Source organism: Blennius ocellaris, assembly GCF_963422515.1.
Source record: "Blennius ocellaris genome assembly, chromosome: 23".
NCBI classification, from domain to species: Eukaryota; Metazoa; Chordata; class Actinopteri; order Blenniiformes; family Blenniidae; genus Blennius; species Blennius ocellaris.
The window spans coordinates 10,283,913-10,303,623 of NC_137672.1; the positions used below are offsets into that span (position 1 = coordinate 10,283,913).

General features: G+C 40.2%; 1 protein-coding gene across 1 annotated transcript in view; it reads right to left on the reverse strand.

The window, feature by feature from the left end:
- arap2 (ArfGAP with RhoGAP domain, ankyrin repeat and PH domain 2) overlaps positions 1-19,711 on the reverse strand; it is a gene marked incomplete at its 5' end in the record, with an annotated part of 137,058 nt that overhangs the window by 38,387 nt on the left and 78,960 nt on the right. The window contains 2 exons of the mRNA XM_080519230.1: positions 4,848-4,992; positions 13,568-13,693. Of these exons, the coding sequence (XP_080375356.1) occupies positions 4,848-4,992; positions 13,568-13,693 (271 nt within the window). The remainder of the gene's footprint in view (positions 1-4,847; positions 4,993-13,567; positions 13,694-19,711) is intronic.

The following is a 19,711-nucleotide window of genomic DNA, read 5'->3' on the forward strand; positions in this document are numbered from 1 at the left end:
AATAAAAGCGGGCAGCAGAGGGAGGAACGGCGCAGATTGATGAACGTGCTGTCAGGTGACTTCACTCTCTGCCCTTGCGCAAGAAATGTTGATTGTTGTGACTATTATTGCTCTCGATACTGGGGTTGTCTCTTTTCTATCAGTCTCGCATGTTTTTCACCTAACATAAACCTTTGATCAAAATGGACAAAAAAACCTAAAACATCACAGATGGACCTGTTCATTGTTTTTCAGCCTGATTTTATTAGCTGGTACTGTCCCCTGAAAGTCTCAAATACAAGCTTGTTAGGTCCAATATTGTCTGGCTGCAGGCATGACTGTATTGCCTATTTTCCACTGTGCAGTATGTGCCGGGATGGGATTGTACAGCACAGGTTTTAGATTGTTTCCAGAAAAGTTGTGGATGGAATGGAAAGTACCACACCCAACCGTTATCATTTTTTGTAGCTCCGCCGTTGAAGTACTGAGCACGTCAGTACGAGCTCCATAAGGAGGAGAAACAAGGCAGCCGTCTGCTGATTGTCACTGTCAACAAGCCTGTAATTTAAAAAAAAAAGCTAATCGGCCGCATAAATGCCTCAGTTCTTGTTCGCATGTGCTGCTTTGTGCACACTGGTTGTTTGTTAATTCGTTGTTTGTTAAAGTTTTTAGAAATGTCGGTGTGTTACACAGCACCCTGGTCTTCCCACGATGGGCAGACACTGCCCTCCATAACAGGAGATTCAGCGGGAGCTGGACAGTGCTGTTTGGAATTAGAACGTTTTCCAATGTCGTCATTTCATTCACTTCGTTCAAATGGATTAAACTCGCACCAATCTTCAGAAACTTTTTAAAGACTGTCTATGTTTTATCGATGACAATAATTACAGTACTTTGCGTAGAAAGCCGACTTGTTGCAACCTGTTGCCAGAATATACATTAAACACATTTTCCCTGAGATGGTTTCTAATTTTTCTCTATGTCGCCTCATTTTCTCCAGTTTTTGATCATCTTGGCTTTGATTGGATTTGTGATGAAAAAATAAACAGCGAATGATTGACAGAGGTGGCTGTTTTGAGAGACTAATCTGGATGTATGACCGTCATATCCTGCCTCTGTGCTTCTTCATCTGAATTTAGATCACACGTGAAAGGAGTCGGGTTCTGAGTCCAGGATATTTTGGCACTGAATAGACAATACAGCAGAAATTACAAATAACTTTCTTGTATCTGTTGGGTAAGGCTTCACTACACTGTGCTCAAGAACTGCCTCGCTTGCTCTGAAGTGTCAGCTAAAAATGCTCCTGTGGTCCGGTGAGCTAAAGATACGCTCACGGCTTGTTCAATGAGCAGATCAAATGTGATGAAACATGGAAGAAGGAAAATGCCAACCACCATGTTGTTGAGCCAAACATAGATTCAAACCCTGACTGATATTTTGACTGACAACTTGATAAATATGAAACTATCAGGAATGCATACGAACAGTCATGTATATAAAGTTTAGTAGTTTAGTACCTCAATGAAAGGAGTGTCAGTCCAAATCTGCAAAAGTGGTGCTTAGAGCCAAAGAGATTTGTGCAGAATATATAAAAGGGAAGCAATACAGGAAAAGAAAAGTTGGATTGACAAGCTACACAAAGGGATTTCAAGTCATTGGCACACAAACATGAAGCGAATCATGTCACCAGAGAGAAAATGATGCTCAGCTGGCTGATGTGGCATTCGGACCAGATTGGCAGAAGTAGGTGTTGATGCAGATAAAGTAAACGCTTGTATATCAAATTAAAATTTTGTGCCTATTGTTCCACACCAAAAGGTGCAAAACACTCTTTTTTGTGCATTTTAGATGGAGTACATTCATTTCACCACAGCGATGTGAAAATTTTTCCACAACTTTATGCTTGAAAACCATTTAGAAGTGGCACTGAATGAAAAAGATTACTTTTAATATAATTTAATTTCATTCAAGGAGTATGGTTTATCATTATTGAGCAAAGTTTGAGTGTACACATCACCTGTGGTTTAAACACGCTCAAAGTAAAGAATATACATTCCTGTAGCTTCTTTTTATTGTCCCCATAAGGATTTTGTGTGCTCTGAAAACTCCTAATTCCCAGTACCTGTATATTTTCATCTGAAAAACATAGCGCTGACAGAGGTAGTGTCTTCTAAAGTTTTAAAAACTGCTATTTTTGGGTGCGAGAGTTGAGAACAGAGTGACATCGTGAAGATGTGCAAGAAAACAGAAGAAAGAAGGAAGAGGAGAACAGGCAGGGAGCAGAAAGGTGGATAGATTCCAAGGTCTATAAAATAATTTTGAAGGTCAGAATTGACAATAATAAATCAAATATTCCTGTTGAAACTGGCAAATGAGTGGAATAAAAAAAAAAAGAAAGAAAAAAAAAAAAAGATGTCCCTGGAAAGCCTCAGCTTATCACCATCCAACATATTCCCTTTGCATTAATTCTTCACGAGTGGGTTTGTAATATTCATACAACTTCAGTGGACGTATGTTCTGGGGCAGCGCTATAATTCACAGTGTCCTCTGCCACGCCGAAATTACCCAAACGCCGTGTTTAATGGAAACGACACCTACGGTCTCCTGTAGCGCGGTGATAGGCTGCTGGTGGGAGAGTGTCATCTGCATACATTAATATTCATGAGAAGCCGCAGACAGTCAAGAGGTGAGGCGTGCGCACAGGCACGCCGGGAACCCGAGGAAGTTTCGGGAAAGCAAGCGGCAGCGAGAGGCAGGGTTTAATCTAGTGAAACGCACAGAGCATTATGAGCGTCACTCCGCAGAGAAATAATAGCATTTCTGGGGGTGACGCGGTGACCTGTAACCGCCGTGGCATGCGCCAAGCTAAAAACGGTGCTTGTCGGTGTCGCATTGTGGCAAATGTGTGTCACACAATATTATCACCGCGAGCTGCTGTGGCCGTGCGCACGCATTCCAGCTCGCTAGAAAGGTCATAGTTTTAGCCGGCCAGATGTGTTACTAATGGCGGTATAAATAACATTTACAAATAAAAGCATTGTTCGCTCTTCATAACATCTGCTGCCGTCATTAAGGACTTGGCTTATGCTTTAATCATAAGCCATTATCAGACTCCGTGCTCGGAGACTTGACGCGCGCCGGCGCACGGCGTACGATCCGGTGGGAGTGCAAAGTGCGTGAGCGGGAAGGGATGGAGACATCTGCTTCGTCTTTGTGTGTTTGTATCGCATCCAGAAGAAATAAACAAAAGTTTCTTGTTTGAGCAACTTTTTTTTTCTTTTTTTTTTATTAATAATCTGACGATGGGAGGGAGAGGAGGGTGGCGTGGTGAAGAGCGAACACAGGAAGTGGCAGTTAAAACCCGCGTCTCTGCCAGAGTAAACAGGAAATATAGTGCTCGTAAAGCCCTGATGGTTCGGTTAAACTGAATAATGCTCATTCTAAGATTATGCTAATGAGGCATATGACGAGAGAGGGAGGCGAGGCAGGAGCTTGTGTTTACACATGCGAGTGTGAGAGGTGTGTGTGTGTGTGTGTGTGTGTGTGTGTGTGTGTGTTTATTTGAAGTTCTGTAATATACGAGTTACATGTGCAGTAAATTGTAATATAACCAATAAAAGAGAATAAATCAGTCCAAAGCTTCTTTGTGTGCACATATGTGTGTTTGAGTGTGTGTGTGTGTGTGTGCATGCATGTGTGAGTGTTTGTGTTTTTGTGTGTTTAACAATGGCATAAAATATGATTTGGTAGAGCAGTCGCAAATGGAGTCTGGATACGTCTGAATATATGTGCAATGTGTACCACGGTGGCCTGAAATACTGCCACTCTTCATTTGAAATTTGAATTATTCATACTTTTCACTTTATATCATTATTTATTCATCCATATATAATAAATGTATTCATTTGTTGGCTTTGTTTGTTTTCACTAGAATCTGACTGTTTTTGTTCTTTGCAATTATGCCATTTCTAAGACTTTACCAAGTGTTGCAGTGATGCAGCAGTGATTCCTTTTTATTTCTGATGATTTTATAGATTCTGTAGCTTGCCATACATGTGCATCTATAACAATAAGTTTTACATCATATTAGCTTCAAATGAAGGCTCCATAACTTAGATAATCTGTGTATGAGTCAACTTCAATCGTTGGAATTAGATGAATGATATATGCTTTTCATTTGTTTTAATGTATTGTAGACAAAAATACATTTAATTAAAATAAGAAATGTGCAGCATAAAAGAAAAAAGTATACAGAAGTAGAAGTTGGGTTTCAATATGTATGGGAATGTACATTTAATCACTTTTCATTTTGGAAATGTCTTATTGTACACTTGTATTTAAGAAAAATAAGTGTATTGTTTTAATAAATAAAAAAGCACACACACCCAGACTACCACAGTCCAAAACTTGTGAGAATAACAACAGTATCAAGTAATTCTGAAGCATGAAAAACAACAGACAAAAATAACAACAACAAAAAACACCTGTTGCACCTGCTTCCACATTTATGTAACTATAAGTCAGTCAACATTTGTTATCCCAGTAACTGTAGCATTTAATGGACTCCACATTTTTCTGAACTCTGCCTTCCTTCCTCCTTCACTAAATTGGATCTTTTCTAGTTTAAGATGTTACACCTGGCAGGGGAACGCATTCAGAATGTTGGCAGTTCAAAATGATCAGGCGGTGAGCTAAAAGGCAGTTTTGTTTTTGTTTGTGTCCGGAGTTGTATTATGCACATGGATGCTTGAGCGCATGTGTGTTGGAAGAAAAGCCACTGTTTGTGCTGCTGCTAATGAGAAATCCGATATAGAAATGAATTAAATCTACTGAGTGGTGAGCATGTGTGCAAGCGTGTGTGTTCATACCCAGCTCCGGTCATGGTCTCAGAGGTGCTGACGGCCAGGCTGACCACGTCTGTGACGTCCACCCGGCCAATGGGGGAGGGGCTACGCTCGCTCTCATAGTAAGTCAGGAATCCGCCCTCTAATGTACACCAGCGGCGTATCATGTCTGCAAAGTACAGAAACAGCATAGGCAATGTGTGAAGACACATGTGGGTTGAAAAAAAAATCATTATTCAAAATTCACGATGGTTGACCTTGAGAGACGATTCATGTTGGATTTCAGGGAGACCAAAAGTACAATGACAAACAAAACAAGACATACAGTGTTTCATACAGAGTAAAATATCAATATCATCCAAAATTTCCCACACAGAATGGACGTTTTGTTGCTCTTGCTTCCTCATCCCACAATTACTATGCGGGGGAACAAGGACCGGATATTCTTAAATGCATCCAAAACACTTCATTCCTAATCATCTGTTGTTATGCCAGGCTTGTTCGCGGCAACAAAGACAGGAGAATCACACAGTTTATTAGAAAATAACTGACAACACCAGCCAGAAGAAGGTCATAAGAATACCAAATGTGTAAACAAAGAATAAATTCATTACAACCAAGCCAAAGCAAACCGGAGTCGAGTGTCTGGCTGGCACTCATCCTTCAGTTGTCTGTGAAAGACATCTTGAGAGAGGGGAAAAAAAAACAGCCTCTAAAGATGGTGGATTCGATCCATTTACAAAGTGGGAGGAGAAACTGCTGACATCCACGTGATGGAAACAGGCAAAAATATATATATATTTTTTTTAAATGGCACAGTAACAGCTGGTATAGAGAAAAGGGAGGGAAAGAGCACTGTTATTTGAAAGGACAGATCTAAAGATATTATCATCATTTATTTTAGTGGTTGTGTTAATATCATCACATGACTATTGTGCACATCTGGTATATAGTATAGGAAGGCTACGCCCCGTTGACACAACAACTATTCAAGGAAAAATGCATCATTTTTGCTTTTTGTTTCTGAAAAGTTTTGCGTTCGTCTATATTGCATTTTGAAACTTTAATACCATTCTATAACAGACTGATGAATATTTCTAATGACTGGATATTCTGGAGAAATAGTCTGCTTATTTTGTGGACTAAAACTAGACTAAGACTAAAACGGTTTCAGATGACTAAAATAGATAAACTTAATGGCTAAGTGTAATTTGCATACTGATTATTATTATATCTTACAAACTATCGTTCGTAAAGTAAATAAAAAAGCATTCATCAGAGGCTGCAGGTCAAGTGATTGGTTTGAGAACAATTAACAAGAGTTTGACTCCATATAACACAGCTAATGACTCTGTGAGCTGCATTACCAAGAATCTGTCTAAAAACTCAGAGATAAGAGGCTGCGTTTCAGCATTCACAAACATCACTCGGTGCGCTCTATCAAATGTTTATTTATTTTTTCTTTCTCTGGCCATTGTTGAGGTACTTTATGTGTCTTTATAAAACATATGTTTTAAGTCAGACCTGCTTTTTTTCTTTTCTTACCCCGCAGCGATTTTAAACTAATGTTGAGCTACTTTTTCCAAAGGAACTATGTGTCTTTATGTGTAAAAAATACATTACTATTCATCCGAGGTCACTGAAATGTTACAAATGAAACGCTTATTATAATTAGTCGTCTAAATGAGAATAGTATATCTGGGCAAAAAACACTATCATCTAAATGGGATGACACCTATGCAGCACTGATTTGTGTCTATATTCCTCTTAAAAGACCTTTTGACATGTGTAGACATTACACCTACATTATTATTTCAATATAACAGCCGTTGATAAAACATTTTCGAGAATCAGTGTCAAATGCCAAAAAAAAAAAAAAAAAAAAAAAACAAGCAACATGCATCAACTAATGAGACGAGGAAGAATTTTGAAATACTGTCAAACATTGACTTTCCTTTTAAAACTGTCAAAACAAGTTTTACTCTGAGGCAAAGTGTGAAAACATCCATCAGTTGCGGTTTGTCCAGACAAATAAATCTAAGTGTAAATGACTTGTGTCACTTTTCAAAAGATATAATATATACAGTATATGAGAGCACGCACGGTTTTGTACACTTCCTAATCTAAAGCTGTTAAGAGACTGTTAAGTACCAAGCAGATTCCAATCAACAAAACAAGATCTCAGTGGAAGACGGTGGAAAACACACAACATTGTCTTTCATGACTGTCTGTCTGTGCGATTTACATAGCCAATGAGCATGAAGTTCATGAAAACATACCTAATTTTGGATTTTCAAAGTCATCGTGCCATCTGCTTTTTTGTTCTGCAATACACACAGACACACACGCGCGCGCACACACACCATCCACCCCACACCCCCTGTCGCTCGCAACTCCAAAGTTTCCACTGTATTCATCTCATGAATATGCTAATTGTGCATTCCTCTGCCAACTGTGTGTGATGTTTCTGAAGGAACAGATATAGTTCCAATAAAGAAGGAAGTGTCTACAACTGGCTGTTAAAAGAAAAAGGATGTGATAAGCATGGGGAAGGAGGATGTCAGTTTTGCTCTATTCAACCTTTGCACTGCCTTTCTTTAGGGCTCTTTCTGACTTTTACTTTGTGTTTTCTGCTGGAAATGAAAGAAAAAAAAAAACCCCTGAAATACAATTTGGACATGATTCTGCAAGCAGCTTTAAAACGGAAAAAAAAGGACTAATATCTGTCTGCTTACTGTGGCATTTAAAAAAAAAAAAAAAAAAAAGATTCCTGCTGCTGAAGATTCATTGTCTCCATTTGAAAATGAATGCACATTTACCACTTTTGTACTTGTGTGTGGGACTGAGCGGGAGGAAAGCAGAGACAAAGTGTGTGGTATTTAAAGCCATTATCAATCCAGTCTGTGACAGGGCATAGCGTTGTCTTGGTGACGGAAATAACGCACTTCAGTTTCACATGTATCCCCGCATCAGTGAGGTTTTGGAGAAAATGTCATGTCCATCATCTTTTAACAGATGGTAGTTAAGTTCCTGTTTTCTAGTGCACTTTCCTGTAATTTCCTTCCTTCCTTCATACCAGCTTTAATAAGCTGGGAACTGAATGGGTTTCTTTACAACCTCCGCGCAATGATCCTCTTAATAAGCACAGTTGATTTTCACATCCGTTGCTCTCCAAGGTGCTTGAAGCCTGTAATGTTAATTACTAAAAAAACAATTTTTATGATCATTGAAGTGGTCCTTTTTAAATTAATATGTTGTATTATATTTGAAGTGTACTGTCCAATTACTTACAAGGAAATGTTTCCCAACAAAATGGGATCATGTTCATCATTACAACATACGCCAGTCAGAATGAATGTGCTACATTAGAATAGGTTCATGCGTTCTTCCATTTGACACTAGATGAATGACTTCTACTCACTTCAGCATTGCATCAAAACAAATGTTTCTGCAAAATGAGAGAAAAATCATTTAGCATTAACAGAGTGATGGATGGACAGATCAAATACCTGAACATTACATAAAGTTCTCAATCTACAAGGATGGGAATTCCAGCTCCATACACATGGTTCTTAGATAAGAAGGGCTGAATGTCTACAAACAATAACAGAACTGAAATATAAGGATAACCCAATAAAGTACAGAAAGTGTATTTCAGTAATGCAAATTGTTTCTCTTTCTAATTCTTAATTTTCCACCATTCGGCCTCCACCACACAATAAAACAAATTTTTGGAAAAGCTCATTCCTTGACAAAAACATATTAAACATAATGACACAAAATATATTCAAATGAAGTGGAACAAAAGCTTCACGCACTCAACAACTCCAGATTCAGGGGTTCCACAACCAAATGCAGGACAATCTCTGGTCAAGCGCATTGGACTTCTCAATCAGTGCTGACCTTGAAATATGCAAATGAGTCGACTTGAATACTGAATATTACATTAGAGATACTAATAGATCTCATTCTAATGTTGGAAAATGTGGCCTTTAGATCCGATCTCCTTGAACGGAATGCCTGACAACATCTTCCATCTCCATCGGGGGACACAAAAAAAATGTTTTTAATTTCCTCTCCATGCCACTCCAAGGACAAAGACACAAAATAAATCCCAGTGTGAATCTGAGAAGCAAATTGCTACGGGATCCTGGGTCCAGACTGTGTGGACACATGAATGGGCTCCCTGCTCATGCAATTAGTTTTTGAAGAATTATTGTAATAATGACCAGAGCAATCATGGGTACAGATGCCCACATGATGCTATAATAGGCTTTAATATTGTAGGGTTGAGTAGAGAGGGTGGGGGTAATGGGACATAAAGGGTGTAGAAAGACTAACTATTGAACAAATTGCATTTTGGGGTATATCTCCTATGGGTTTCAAGTGTGAATGAAGATGTGAGAGATTCAGTAGATAAGAGAGAAATCCCAGGAAGCAAAAGAAAAAGAAAAAAAACACTTGTACCAATGATGCAACATACAAAGCCGACAACAGGTGCGGGGATGCCGGTTCAATCCCTGAATGCCTGCAGGCTAAATGTGTAATAACTGCAATCTAAGTGACTTCAATATCACTACTTTTCAACTATGATGACATTTGTGGCACAAGTTACTTCCTATCAGAACAGTGAAAGCTTTTGGACCAGATCAAGATGTTCCACCAGGAAACTGGCTTCATTGCGTCGACCAATCAAAAGCATTCCTTTTCCCTTCTTTGTGTGTGGTTCAGAATTTCCTTAGCGGGTGGGCTACCACGAGATTCTTCGACAAGCAACAGCGCAATAGGAGGAACAATAGTGCTTGATTTACAATCAAGCAGCTGCGTCCATTGCCAGCTGTTCCGCGCACACAGCGACGGCCCCGCGGCCCAGCCGCTCTCCACAGGGGTCCGCAACCAGCCGCCAGAGACAACACAAGCGGCGGAAGCCAACCGTAGAACATACCTCCACCAAGCTAAATTGCTCCAATTAGCTTGGTACGCCAAGACTGCTCCCCACACAGTTTGCTATATTTTGTTCCAGAGAAAGAAAGGCCTCCAAACATACAATGTGGAACCTACAGTTCTATTTTTCCCGCTATGTTTTACCCCCCCCCCACCTTCAGCTGTTTGAAAAATGAGCCTAATGCTCAAAGAGTGTAAGAGGAGCAGGTTGATGAGTCTAATTAAGTCGTCAATGTGGCAATTAAACAGTCTTATTGTTGATTGACTTCGTGGACCAAGTTATAGAATAACATGTTTACTCCAAAGTTTTGACTCTGATTGTGTATCAACGTTTAACTGAACTTCACCAGATTCACCCAGAGTCCCTCCCTGAACTTTTTTTTATCGACATCGCACAGACACCTATTTCAGTATGCATCGAAAAAGCAGACTGTGCCGCTTTCCCAGTGAAATCACTCGCTCAGCCCTCTGCTCGCTCTCGTACCTCTACTCTTTCCTCCAATCTAATGCCTATCTCGCCATCAGACTAAAATATCTGTGATGAAGACATCTGCTGGACAGCTTGTCAGGGGGGCTGGAAATGGAAATGGAGAAACTGAAGGGATCTGAACGATCCGTCTGTGCCAGAATTACGGCGCACTTCATTACAGCGAGGAATTGACAGATATGGCATAAGATAAAGTAAAGACACGCACACACACACAGAGAGACACACACATATCCACTCACACACATACACTCGCTGCCATGTGATTCTGGCTTTGAGCTGCAGCGGCAGCGCTCGCTCGTTTAAGCAAACAGAAGCACAACGATTTCAACAAAGACACTTTAAAAAAAAAAAGCATATTAGATCAAGACAAATTGTTTAAACAGGCTTTTGTGTACTTTTCATAAAATATACAATATAATAGAAATTTCCCTCGTTTAATGTTCGTCAACGACCAATTTTTCATGAAAAACAATACAGAAGATTCGGTTCATTATCAAAACGGCAGAGTCGCTGCAAATAATTGAATGTGTCCTCAATACAACTGTTAACACAATTCTCCCTCTATTCCTCTCTCTTTAAATCTCCGTCCCTCCCCCCTCCTTTTTTCCCTCTTTGCCTTTCCTTTATCCGGCAGTTGTGAGTTACTGTTGCGGGCAAAAACAGAGCACTGCTGATGAGGAAAAAAAACGAAACTAATCAGAAATTAGGGGTGCCATTTCCCCGCTGCCACTCACCATTTCCGATGGAAACTGCTTACTGTCTCTCTTCACTTCCCAGGAGCACACACACATAGAGGCTCACACACATTAAGTACACACTCTTGGATGTTGGAGTAGCGTGAGTCACCCGTGTGTCCGTTCGAGGGGGGAGGACTTCATTTCTTGTATCTGCTTTATGAACTGGATATCTTGGGTAGCACAACACAACAGGAAGTAAAGCAGAGCCAGTGCTGGAGAATGAGACACTTTCAACATTGTTTTGCCGGTTAGTAAAACAGATTACCAATTGTGTGGTAAAAGCTAAGCGGCATTAATGTTTTATTTCATTATGGTGCACTGGCACAAAGATTCCTCGTGTCACCTCTCTCAATACCATTACTAAAATTGCTCGCCAAATTAATTTATATTATACTCTGAACTTACTCTCCATTAGTGGAAGCACAGAAGTCAATTGGAGATGTCTCCAGACAAAAAATTAAATAAATAAGAAGGCAAAGTTTAAGACACTGTGGCAGAGTGCTTTTATTAAGTCCCAAGCAGAAGCTTTGAATTATTAAGAACTTGGGTACATCTATAGACCATCAAACCATTAGCCTGAGAGCAAAAGGCATCCAGGAGTACATTCAGAAATACCCCATCCCTCCATAATCACAAAGTCCTGACAGTGCCTCCTTGTAATTGAAGAAGCTGGAGTTTTAAACTGTGACTTTTTCAGCAAATACAACTGCAGTTAAAGCACCATTAAGGCACAGAAGCCAAACTCGGATGACTCTCCATAATCGAATGAAATAACAAGGTGTTTATCGGCCAAAATATTACAAGCACTTATTCGAGGGGCGATGACTCTGGAAGACTGCGGCGTCTGTAAAATGGAGTGTAATGCCCCACTGTGACTAAAATGGCCCTCAAAATATTTGACACCTGTAGCGTTAACTCTGTTTGAAGTGCTTCACTCTATGTGGAACAGCAAACCACATGCTGTCACATCAACAGGCTTTTATAAGACAGGTAATATATTGCTTTTCTTTGAATCCAGTGAAGGCAGTGGCAGTGCGTAGAAATTAAAGGAAAATGCTGACATTGGCCTGCTCTCATCAATATTTTACACAACAGTGGGAGGTAGATCGGTAGGTACGTAGATCTGTACTTTATTGATCCCAGAAGAAATTTGAAAATGCACGACAGCATTGGGAGCATTTTTTAAAGTTGTTTTTTTCGCTGATTGTTTTGTTTTGTACAGTTTTGAGTAGACGCATTAGAGATCAGAATCAGCTCGGGAAGTCTGGATTCTCCCAACAGTTCAGAAAGATGCTTGTTGGGTTCATTGGTGAATGAGATATTTGGATGCATGGGTAATTTTTAGTTCAATGGCGGCTTCTCGAAATCCCGAGGTTAGACGTTCAAAACGTTGAACCCCAAGTTGTCATTTGTGTAATAAATCTGCAGTACAAACAGAACTTTTACTAAATAATCATGACGAATGATATTTCTGGGTTGAGAATCATTCAGACACTATTTAAGACCAGTTTAAAACATTGTACAATTTGTGTTCTAGACATCCTGGGTCTGGTTGGATCAAAGTCCAACTGTTTTCAGTTTTCATCACCGTATAGTCCCGAAACACATTTTTATGATGGCTAAAACTAAAAGAAAGGAGAAAGCCAAGTTGTAATGCTTTGCAATTATCCTTCAAAGAAAAATTTAATAAAAACACATTTCATTTATGCAAATAATGATACTTCCAAGAAATACTTGGATCCATCTTTTCTAGCTTCTAACAGGCAATTTCCCAGACCTCGGCCCCGTTCATTAGGCAGCATATATAACCACCAATGAGAGTACAGTGTGTGCTTGGGGTGATGGAAATTGAGATGGATGTCTTGCTCAAGATGAAGGAAATTCAGCTTCTTCCAAGTGGCAGGTTGCGTTTTCTCCTCCACCCCCATCGCCTTCCACTCCTCGTCTCACTCCTCCACTTTCCTGGTAACCCTCTTCCCTGGAGGCAGCTCCCAAAGCCGGCTCCTTCTCCTAATTACCCATGGGCCCCAGAAATGCTCCAGCTGTTTGGAGATATGGGACCATCGCGGAGCAGGAGGTGCATCAGCAGCAGCTGAGGACTTTGGGTGTGAAATGGAGCCTGATTAAAAGTTTTAAACTGTCATGGAAGAGAAAGGAAAGAGAATTCTGAAGTTTCGGAGGAGCCATTTCAGGTGCGTTTCAGAGGGATTTGTACCAAATCCCTTTTGTTTAATTTCTCCTTTCAACTGACCCCAATTCGCCCTGTGCTTCCGCAGAGTGGGCTGTCGAATACACTTCTGTCAGACAAGAATTCCCAGAGGACGGACGGAGGACGCATTTTGAAAGACAGATTCATTGATCGTTTTGACTGGACTGTTTGCTGTACGGATTAAACGATTGGCAGTTTGACAGCTGACAGACTGACACTGATTGATCGATCAGCGCTTAACTGGAGTAGACCCCTGACAAACACGCAGTTTAAATTGCTTACAAATGGATTGATGGATTGATTGGCCTTGCCGGAGGGGATGGTGGTGGTGGGGGGGGGGTTGCAAAACGGATCTTACACTCACCGTCTCTTCCACGCCGTTCCAGCGTCGCCTTGGTGAGGCTGGAGGAGATGTAGAGGAAGCCATCCATGAAGAGCGAAGCATCGGACAGTGATGCGTTGTGAGACCACTGCTCAAGCCTTGGGAAATCTGTGAGGAGAGGAGATGCAGTGGATGAGCAAGGATATGGTCTTCCCCAGAGAATGTAATTGTTGCACTGTTTTGATCCATCACTTCAATTCCTGATTCCCAATTTTAACTTCACTGAGAACAATACACTTTTCTGGTTTTGAATATCTTGTTTCACAACTTCACACTTAGTGGATTTTGGCAGAGTGCCACAGAACACCATTTATCTTCCGGTCTCCTTCTGGGTTACAAGACATTTTTAAGACAATTGTAAAACTGATTTAATCACATAGTTTTATAGGTCTCTCAATCTCCTCTTACTTTTTCTCTTTATGCAATTGCAACACTCTGGATGAGCGTACATGTATTTTAAATGTGTTCATGTGTGAAGGCGTGTGTGTCTTTGCAAATATGTAATCATTCCTGAAGCATTTTCACTTGTATTTTACTGAATCAAAGTTGAAATGTAAAGATTGATTGGTTGTTTAATACAAGGAACTAAAAGTATTTGCATGCTTGTGTATAGTATTAGTATACTATTAGTGTTCACTAATCGGAAAAACTAAAGCTGTATGAGGTACTCTAGCCCTTTGATAGTCATCTCTCAAGGCAGTTTATATTATTTTAGCTGAACACTTCAAACATTTTTCTGAAATAAGTCAACATTCTGCTAAATTTCTCAATAGGCAAGTCTTTGTCTCTTTGTTTGTCTCTCCAGTTGGAACTTACTAAACATGTTTTTGCTTTTGAATACCTCTATGTGTTTTATGTCTTGGTATTTCTTTTAAAGTACCTACTAATACACATAAGTGTAGAATGTAAGGTAGAATGAAATTTGAAGTGACATATTCCATTGAAAATGTATAGAGAAAGAGCTGAAGGTCATGCATGACTGACCCTGGGTGTCTGGTTGACTGATTTCTATGGTAACTGTTAAATTTACTATTGCTCACCTTCTGATGGCGTCATCAGCTGCTGCTCGCTACAGCAGATATCACATGTGGGAGAACAAAAACTTACCAGTTTGTGATCAGTCTGTTGTAAACAAGAACTTGGCTAATAACGAGAGATGTGCCAATTGATTCCATTTATTTATGTATCCGTTTATTTGTGAATGAATATATCAATATGCAAATGTGTGTCCCCCTAAAACAGAGAAGAATAAACAATAATTATCTGTCCATCATAAAGTAAAATCAAACAATGTGTTTAAAAATGACAATTCACAACATTTTTCTCCCCTCTAATTCAAACATTCTACACTTGCTTAAAACAGGCTTGTTTAGTAGGACCACATATATTGCAAAAGCTTATGCAGGGAAATCAAAAAGGCCACTATTTCCCCCCTTACAACACATTTAATCATTAGCAACGGTTATATATTGGACATTTGCAACCCTGAAATGTGAAATCTGGATTCGATACCTCTTCAAAAATTGAGTCTATTTGCACTTGGTCACAACCCGATGACTGAGGGATCATTATGAAGCCCAGGATGTCCTCTCACTGCACATTAAGACTCAGTCTATTAACAAATGCAGTGTTCGACTTGAATGTTTCAGATTCACGGCGCCAACAAAAGACAAAGATTCATTTCCAGGTCTCGGGAGGAAATTCAATATACTGAGTGGTTGAAATACATCCAATAAGAGTATTTAAGATTACTGGCGATACTTCTTGGATGCAATAAGGTTAATAAAAATGAGTACATTTCCTGAATGTGAACTTTGGTGGTTGATGTGAGAATTGAGCATGCAGTTGAATTACTGCAGCAATGACACACATCGAGACATCGTCTGTGGAGTTGTCCACGTTCCATCACGTCAATCACAGCCAAGCAAAAATCAATGCGGATTTAAACAGAGGAAATGTTTTAGATTAAGATAGCACTAATCCTACATCTGGGTTCTCGCCCACCGTCACTTCTATTAAACACGTGACTACAAAAGCTGTCCTTCAGCCTGAAAACACAGTTTCTCAAAGCATGGCGTCGTTGACGCTGCTGGAGTGGCCTTGAGTACCACACTGAACTGCCGAGGGCTTCGTGGCTGCCGTTTGTGACCCGATGCTCTGACTTCCACGGTACAAGACGCACCGCTACTTTCAAGAGGGGGGACAAAAACAAGACGAATACAGCTCTCACATTGTCGCCACATTGCAAAGTCAAAGATAAGGAGTTCTCAGACCATTTGACGGCGCACATCTCTCCATACTGTATCTGTTGAAAATGAGTTTAAGACACTCCCCGATTCATCTTTGTCCATTTAAATTACAAGTCTTCCGCGCTCATTTGTATCAGCCTCTCGCTCTCTTTTTTCTCCTAAACTGCTTCGACTCATCCTTTTCTTGCTCGCTTTAAGAGCTCCCCACATTCAACCTTATCATTCTCAAATTCAATTAGCTTCAATTCGGGGGTTCAATTTTCTGCCGGAGCGTCTGCAATATCTCTCAGATTTCATCTCCACTACCTCCAGCTCTCTCATCAAGCAAGGTAAAATAACTTTAATTGAAACCACTTTTAATTGAACTGACATTTCCACCCTTTACTGACACCGCTGATGCCTCATCCCGAGGCCACGCATCATCCGGGAGAGAAAAAAACCCAGATAATTTAACAAGACAGCCTGTTCTCCATGTGTCAATGTACTGTGTGTGGACTCATTATGTCAGATTAATTAATTGTGCTCACATGTGCATTAATAATCTTTACTTTCAGCGACGTATTATTTCTCTTCGCCCTCAGTAAATACGCCAAATAGATATTCTATATCACTTTTGAATGCCTGAGGGAAATCTCCTCTGAAGCCTAATGTTACAGAGTGATAGCGATATGACAGTAAAACTGCAGTTAAAGTATGTCTTAGAATTAACGCTCAAAATATACATTTTGAGATTAGTACAATAAGCACAGATCACAATTTGGGCGAGTATGAAATATTAGGATCATAACTTCCGATTTCTACAACCTGTCCAGAGTTAGTGTTGAATAATGGCAGGAAAAGTGTTTTGGCAAGACGTGAGGATGTCACCGGGAAGCTGACCTTTTGGATGAAAATGTCATCACTTCATTATTTTATCCTTTTGGACATTTGTGTGAAATTGTGTCATGATTAGTGAATTAAATTTTGATTTACAGCCTCAAAGTGCCACGGTAACCTTGACCCAAGGCAACTGAAATCTAATCAATCTAATGAACACGCGGCAGTTAGACGCAGACACCACTTCCAGCCTGTGTCTTTGTGAATATTTGTAAATGCTTGCAGAAGTTTGAGTTTGGAAGATGTGTTCACAGAGTCCTTATATATTTATGTGGTTGGCAGGATCATCCATTCACATCCACTTGAAAGTCCCAGTGGAAGGTAGAGTGACTCAGGTTGCAGTGCTGACCAGCACTGCAGCCACACTAAAAATGGCTTCAGAAAGCACCGTAAATGCTGTAAAAAGGGCCAGAGGAAGAGCAAGTGTTCAGGTAACCATGCCGGAAAGAAAAGGCTAAAAGCTTCACTCTATCCTACTATATCCTCCTTTCTACTGTACATTTTCTGAACAAGATAGAATAGTGTGGACTGTGAAGCAGCTTGGGAAGCGTTGATGAACTGGTGTGTTGGAGGATTTCAAATAAATAAACAAATAAATAACTAACTTAAAAAAAAAAGCTCTGGCATCATCATTGCCAGAGCCACTGAGACTACAAGTTCATTTGGGTCCATGTGTCCTCATCGTGAACTAATGACTAACACGATGCGCTCTTTGGGACTTGTTTGGTTCTGTCACGGTTTCCTCCACGGGGACGAGTGCACCATCCTGCTTTTCTGATGGCAGCATGCATAATTTGCTCTATTTTATTTTTCACTTTTCCATTTAATCTGGTCCTGATTCACAGCTTTCTGTGTGGCGTTTGCATGTTCTAGTTATACATGCACAAGATTTCTCCTCACTTTCTAACAGTTTCACGGTATGCAATTGATGATAATTTCTCTGAAAGGCCTATAGGTGATTATAATGTGACTTTTCATTCCTCTTTACCCTGTGATGGACTGATGGCCTGTCCATGCCAAAAGTGGATTGGGGCAGATTTTTTGTCTTAGACAAGAAATCTGTCCGGATCTGCTCTGTTTGCAATGACAGTGGGTAGGATTTATTGTACTTCATTAGGCTTAAAAGAAAGAGAAAATGGAAAAGAGAAAATAATTATCACCAATCTCAAGGCAAAAGGGACTTAATTTAACTAGTTTAGCGTTACTAGCATTGCTGTGTTTTTGCCGGACGGCCATACTAAGTTCTGGGTGTCACAAGAGCGACTTTTATATTTTTCTGCTATGTCAGTTTTCAAATTTTCAAAATAGCAAAAATACAGTATCTCTCACACCTGATCTATGCCTCCGTTAGATCTACATTTTTACGACAGTTTCTACTGAGGGACCCTGAATTTAGAAAGAAGAGTTATGTGTGTGAAAGTTATAAAAAACAAACATCAAGATCCTGTAACGTTTTGCTTCTGGTTTCCCCCAAGTAAGTTCAACACAGTTGAAGCAACCACAACAATGCCAAACATGCACTCATGGGAACCAGCAAAATGTTCAAATCGGATTAAGATATTACAATATTATTCTGTGCTTGATGTCCTTATCTGAAACTGTTCTTGACAGCAGGAAATGTTGTGAATCCTGTTTTTTTTCCTCCTCTATTACGCTGGGGAAAAAAAAAAAGACTGGATAACAAATAAGTATTTTCGAAGACTCTCCACTGGGCTCAAGAGAGATCTCCCCTCCATAGTTTCCTAAAATCATGCAACATTCTCGTCAATGTCTTGAACCTTTGAGTCACAAAATCTAATCAGGTGATCCTTGGATGCAAGGTAACATAAATCAAATTTATGAAGAAAGAAATGAAAGAATGAAATAAAAAGCTAATACCACCAAAAACCTCTGACCACAACTGTCATCAGCACGGAGGCATAAACATAACAAATATATCCTTCAACTTGGTCCAGCCACATTCGAGATACGAGCAAATAAACAACAGCATCCTTTCTCACATGATCAGAGCCGTTTTATATTTTCTTTGCTATTTGTAACAAGCTGTACGTCTTTGATTTTGATCCCAACCAACGTAGACTAAAGTTAGTAACGTCTGTAATGCGAGAATCTAACACAATGTGTCTGCCAATACCTGCATCGTAAATACTTGGAATCTGACATGATGTTTTCGCCATTATACTGCAGGAAAGTGAGTCCAACACGCAGCGATACACTTTGTTTTTCTCCCTTCAAGCACTCAGGTTGACAGAATGTAAATAAGCCAGTGTCTTGATGCTGTATCAGTCGTAACAAGGCTCTCTCTGTGAGCTTTCTAAACAATCCCTCTGGGTCTTTAAAGCTGGACTCTGTTAAGATGGGACTGGGATGTCTGTGGGGGCGGCGGTTGAGAAGTCTGGCCTGTGTTGATTGGCTCATTCCCCAGTGAGGGGAGGTGACATGACAGAGCACTCAATTAGCCATCTGCTCGCCCACGGCACCGGTCACAAAGTGGTCCCCGACAAGCAGTGGACAGTGGGGTAATCAGAGGAGATCGTGCGCGCGCACACACACACACACACACACACACACACACACACACACACACACACACACACACACACACACACACACACACACACACACACACACACACACACACACACACACACACACACACACACACTTTGTTACACGCAGTAAATGGGAGCAAAAACGGAGGACATAGTACGTGTTCAAAGTGTAGAAACAGTTCTTAAACAGCAGAACTCAACATGCCACACAATTCACATGAAGATGTAAAGAAGGGGAGAAAAAACGACAGAAAACTGGAGGAGGAAAACAGAGTACAAAGGCAGTGGCTGAGGCAAAATCCAAAACCACAAACAAGGTCAAAAAAACAATGGGGATCAAAACAGGCAGGCAGAAAACAGACAGCTGAAAGCTCAAACAAAGGGAACAAAGACAATCAGGCGATGAGCGTGTGAAAATGTAGGAGTCTATAAACTGAGAAGCCGATAAG